The sequence below is a fragment of the Toxorhynchites rutilus genome, chromosome 3 (genome assembly GCF_029784135.1).
Source record: "Toxorhynchites rutilus septentrionalis strain SRP chromosome 3, ASM2978413v1, whole genome shotgun sequence".
Lineage (NCBI taxonomy): Eukaryota > Metazoa > Arthropoda > Insecta > Diptera > Culicidae > Toxorhynchites > Toxorhynchites rutilus.
Window position 1 is genome coordinate 228933435 of NC_073746.1, and position 5306 is coordinate 228938740.

The 5306-nt window shown below is 43.6% G+C and overlaps 1 protein-coding gene across 1 annotated transcript; it reads left to right on the plus strand.

Annotated features, from left to right (window-relative positions):
• Positions 1 to 2109: 2109 nt before the first annotated feature.
• On the plus strand, positions 2110 to 4896 carry LOC129774000 (uncharacterized). Its single transcript, XM_055777681.1, has one exon. It carries the CDS (start codon positions 2110 to 2112, stop codon positions 4894 to 4896), a length of 2787 nt encoding a protein of 928 aa, XP_055633656.1.
• Positions 4897 to 5306: the final 410 nt, after the last annotated feature.

The window sequence follows — 5306 nt, forward strand, 5'->3', positions numbered from 1 at the left end:
TTGGCCGTTGTTTATTAGCAGTTTCCGACATTCAACTGAAACTTGTGGCTACTCTGATTCGGAAAACTTGTTAAGACTTCAGAGATGCCTCAAAGGAAGTGCCAAGGAAGCGGTAAGCAGTTTTCTATTACATCCGTCCACTGTCATTCAAGTTATATCCACTCTTCAAACACTGTATGGTCGTCCTGAGCAGATCGTGAAGGTTATGGTCACGAAAGTAAGAGAAACTCCGGCTCCGAAAGCAAATCGAATGGATACGTTGGTGAAATTTGGGTTGACAGTGCAGAATTTAGCCGCTCATTTAAGGGCAGTTGGACAGGAAAGACATCTGTCTAATCCAATTTTGCTGCAGGAGCTGGTGGATAAGTTACCAGATGCAGTAAAATTTAACTGGGCCTTGTATCAACAACAATTACCAGTAGTGGACCTAAGCACATTCAGTGACTATATGGCAAAAGTTGCTTCGGCTACGAGTACAATAGTGTCATGTGACATGGATTCAAAACATGTTCATCGAGATGATCGTAGACCTAAAGAGAAGGGATATGTCAATGCACATGCAGTGGAGACGGCTCAGTTCTCCCGTGAAACGGCAGATGGAAAACAACGGATCCATCCTTCGACCGAAATAATCAAAAAGTCATGTTCTGTTTGCAGCGGTGGCAATCATCAAGCAACCAACTGTGCTACATTTAAAAAACTGTCTGTTGATGAGAGGTGGAAGATCGTCAAAGATCGCAAGCTGTGTCGACGGTGTCTCATAGCACATACTCGATGGCCTTGTAAAGGAGAAATCTGCGGTGTAGGAGGATGTCAAAAGCGCCATAATCGGCTCCTGCATTATGACCCATCATCAACTGAATCGAAACCTGGTGTATCAGTGAATGCCACAGTCACAATTCATCGTCAGTCAGCAGCATCCACTCTGTTCCGTGTGATTCCTGTAACTTTATATGGTGAGAAAGGACAAATTAACACACATGCGTTTTTAGATGATGGTTCTTCGGTCACGTTGGTAGAACAAGCGATTGTGGATTCGTTGGGTGTGGAAGGAAAGACCGAATCGCTCTGCATTCAATGGACAGGTGGAATAAACAAAACATTCTCGGGTGCTCAGCGTGTGAAAATGAATATCTCGGGAGTTGGTAGTAGCAAACAGTTTGATATTTCTGACGTGTATACAGTAGCGAGCCTTGGTCTACCAGAGCAGACGTTAGATTTCGACGGCATGGTGAATCAATTCAAACATTTGCGAGGATTGCCGATAAAAAGTTTCAAACATGCTGTTCCTGGGATTCTCATTGGTTTGAGTAATACCCACCTGTTAGCTACACTGAAGTTACGCGAGGGTCTTCCTCATGAACCGATTGCCACGAAGACTCGCCTAGGTTGGACGGTATATGGAAGTGTAGTAGGAGCAGAAGCACCGTTTAACCATCGACAAATGCACATTTGTGCTCGAAATAATGATCAAGATCTTCATGAGTATGTGCGCAGCTTCTTTTCTGTAGAAAGCCTCGGCATAACGATAGCCCCAGAAATCGAAGGATTGCAAAATCAAAGAGCGCGACAGATTCTCGAGTCAACTACAATACGTACAGCGAGTGGGAGATTTGAGACCGGACTTCTATGGAAGCAAGACGAAGTGGAGTTCCCTGACAGTCGACCGATGGCTGAAAAACGTTTACGATGCCTGGAAAAACGATTGAAAAAGGATCCATTTCTGTACGATAAGGTACGACTACAGATCGAAGAGTTTCAACAAAAGGGATATGCGCACAAAGCCACCGCAAATGAACTGGCTTCATTCAACCCTAACCGTACATGGTATTTACCCATCGGAATTGTTTTAAATCCCAAAAAACCAGAGAAAGTGAGATTAATTTGGGATGCTGCAGCTAAGGTCAAAGGTGTGGGCTTAAACACAATGCTCCTTAAAGGGCCAGATTTATTGGCGCCATTATTGTCTGTACTGTTCCAATATCGTCAGCGGAAGGTGGCAATATGCTCCGATATCAAGGAGATGTTCCACCAGATTTTAATCAGAGAGGAAATCGTAGTGCGCAGCTTTTCCTATGGAGAAATAATCCTGAAGACGAATTAGAAACGATGGTTACAGATGTCGCAATTTTCGGAGCTACCTGCTCCCCATCTCAATCCCAATATGTCAAAAATTTGAACGCAGCTGAGTACGAAAATGAATACCCCAAAGCAGTGGAAGCTATAAGAAAGAGACACTACGTAGATGACTATTTAGAAAGCGTGGACACAGCAGATGAAGCTGTTAAAATAGCTTTGGAAGTCAGTTATATACACGCTAAAGCTGGATTCTTGATCCGTAATTGGATTTCTAACGATCGATCGGTATTGAGAAGAATTGGGAAATTGAATCCAACAGCTGTTAAACACTTTGTCCCTGACAAGGAGAACACATTCTCGTCCGAACGTCTCCTTGGAATGGTCTGGTTACCGGATACCGATGTTTTTGCCTTTTCGTTAAACTTTCGTGAGGATGTGCGACGACTGATAATAGGAGAAATTGTGCCCACGAAAAGAGAGATGTTACGAGTGGTCATGAGCATCTATGACCCACTCGGTCTTGTGGCATCATTTGTGATTGAAGGAAAAGTGATCGTTCAGGAAGTTTGGCGAGCCAAAATCGACTGGGATGATAAAATATCGGGAAAGGTGTTTTGTCGCTGGAAGCAATGGCTTGGTGTACTCCATGACCTTGATCGTGTAAAGATACCTCGTTGTTACTTCCCCTCATACCATGTTGGCAGCTTTGACACACTTCAGCTCCACATTTTTGTTGATGCCAGTGAAGAAGCATTCGCAGCAGCAGCATATTTTCGAATTGTCGATCGAGGGCATGTGCGATGTGCTTTAGTTACCTCTAATACAAAAGTAGCGCCTCTACAACCACTGTCAATCCCGCGACTAGAGCTCATGGCAGCCGTTATCGGAGCTCGCCTGAGAAAAACTATTGAAGAGGGACACACACTTTCTGTTAAACGTACCTATTTCTGGAGTGATTCAACTACTGTGAGATCATGGATAAAATCCGATCTGCGACGGTACAGGCCGTATGTGGCTTTTAGAGTGAACGAAATACTGAGTCTATCAACTGAGCACGAGTGGAGATGGGTTCCGACGCGACAGAATCCCGCAGACGAAGCCACAAAATGGGGTAAAGGCCCAGCTTTCGATAATGATTGCCGATGGTACAGAGGTCCCGACTTTCTATACGACAACGAAGAAGAATGGCCGAAGGATCCTAGTGATACCCATGAAACAGCAGAAGAATTACGTCCTGCTTATGTGTTTGCACATTTCATTCTTAAACCTATTATCGTCTACGAGCGTTTCTCGAAGTGGGAAAGATTGCTGCGATGTGTGGCATATTTGCATCGTTACATAGGAAACTGTCAACGTATGCGGTCCAAGGAACCTCGCCAAACTGGTAGTTTGACAAGAGAAGAACTACAAAAAGCTGAGAGAAGTCTGTGGCGTTCAGTACAAGCTGAAGTGTTTCCGGATGAAGTTGCTACGTTGAAACGCAATTTACAAGTAGAAAAAGAAAAACGAAGACCGTTGGAAAGAGGAAGTCCCATCGCAACAGCGACACCAAGAGTCGACGATTATGGAATTCTTCGAGTGGACGGCCGAATGGAGAACGCAGATTGTATTCCATATGAAGCGAAATATCCTACTATCCTTCCGAAAGAGCATCGTGTTACAAAACTACTACTGGATTGGTACCACCGTAAATATCGCCATGCCAATGAAGCAACCGTGTTGAACGAAGTCAAGCAAAAATTCTACATCCCGAGACTCAGAGTTCAAATTCGTTTGGTTAAAAAGCAGTGTATGTGGTGTCGAGTACATAAAACAGTTCCTGTAGTACCTCAGATGGGACCATTGCCACGTGTTCGATTGACCCCATTTGTCCGCCCATTCACTTTCGTTGGAATCGATTTCTTTGGACCATACCTAATAAAAATAGGAAGAAATGCAGTCAAACGATGGGTATCATTGTTCACATGCCTAACTGTCAGAGCTGTGCACCTTGAAGCCGTTACAAGTCTATCCACCGATTCATGCAAAAAAGCTATACGCCGTTTCATCGCTCGCCGAGGAGCCCCACAAGAGATATTTACCGACAACGGTACCAATTTTGTTGGCGCGAGTAGAGAAATGAAGGAAGAATTGCATAAAATGAATACAGAATTAGGTGACACCTTTACAGATGGCTATACACAGTGGCGTTTCAACCCACCAGCGGCACCACATATGGGGGGATGCTGGGAAAGAATGGTGCGATCGGTGAAGGAAGCGATGGGTTCACTCCCAACCGAGAGAAAACTTGACGAAGAGTCCTTCGCAACGCTATTGGCTGAAGTAGAACACATGGTGAATTCCCGCCCTTTGACCTTTGTTCCACTGGATACAGAAGATTCAGAATCGCTCAGTCCTAACCACTTTCTTATGCTTAGTTCAAATGGGGTGCAACAGTCGGTAAAGAGTCCAATCGATGAGGGTGCTACAATTCGGGGAAGTTGGAATATGATCCAACATACTTTAGATAAGTTTTGGCAACGATGGATCAAAGAATATCTGCCTACCATCGCAAGAAGAACAAAGTGGTTCAACAACGTGCGAGAGATCAGAGAGGGAGAGCTAGTTCTTTTAGTGGATGAAAGGATCAGGAATCGTTGGATTAGAGGGCGTGTACTACATACCTTTCCGGGGCGAGATGGGGTTACTCGTCGGGCAGATGTTCTCACCTCAAGTGGTGTTTTGCAACGGCCTATTGTTAAACTTGCCTTGTTAGATGTACTAGGTGACGCCGAAGTCAAGATTCTGGCGACACAGGGGGGAGAATGTTCAGTGTAACGCTAGAAAACAATAGCCAATGTTACACCCTGTAGTTAGTAGCCATAAACAAAAACAAGAAACCCCAACTGTCTAAGAAGATTGTCAAAACCACATTTAGATGATTCGGCAAAACATTAGGAAAATTATAAATTTGTTCTCGAATATAATAAGGAATACTAGATTGTAAGTTAAATGAATTAAAAATAGAGATGAATTATAAAAATAAATTTATTGCAGCTTTAGCTGATCAATCGGAAAATTCGAGTGTCTGCTTAAAGAATTCGGAAACAAAACTTCGACGAACACTCGTTGAAGAAGGGATAGTGGCGTACGATTTCGAGTTTGTTTATAATTGATACTGTAAATATATATTCAAGACACGACAAAAATCCGAAAGTAACCTTGTTTCTTTAAAAACACCGCTCAGT

Coding starts and splice junctions, on each gene's coding strand:
- LOC129774000 (XM_055777681.1), top strand. CDS start 2,110: ATGGTTACAGATGTCGCAATTTTCGGAGCTACCTGCTCCCCATCTCAA.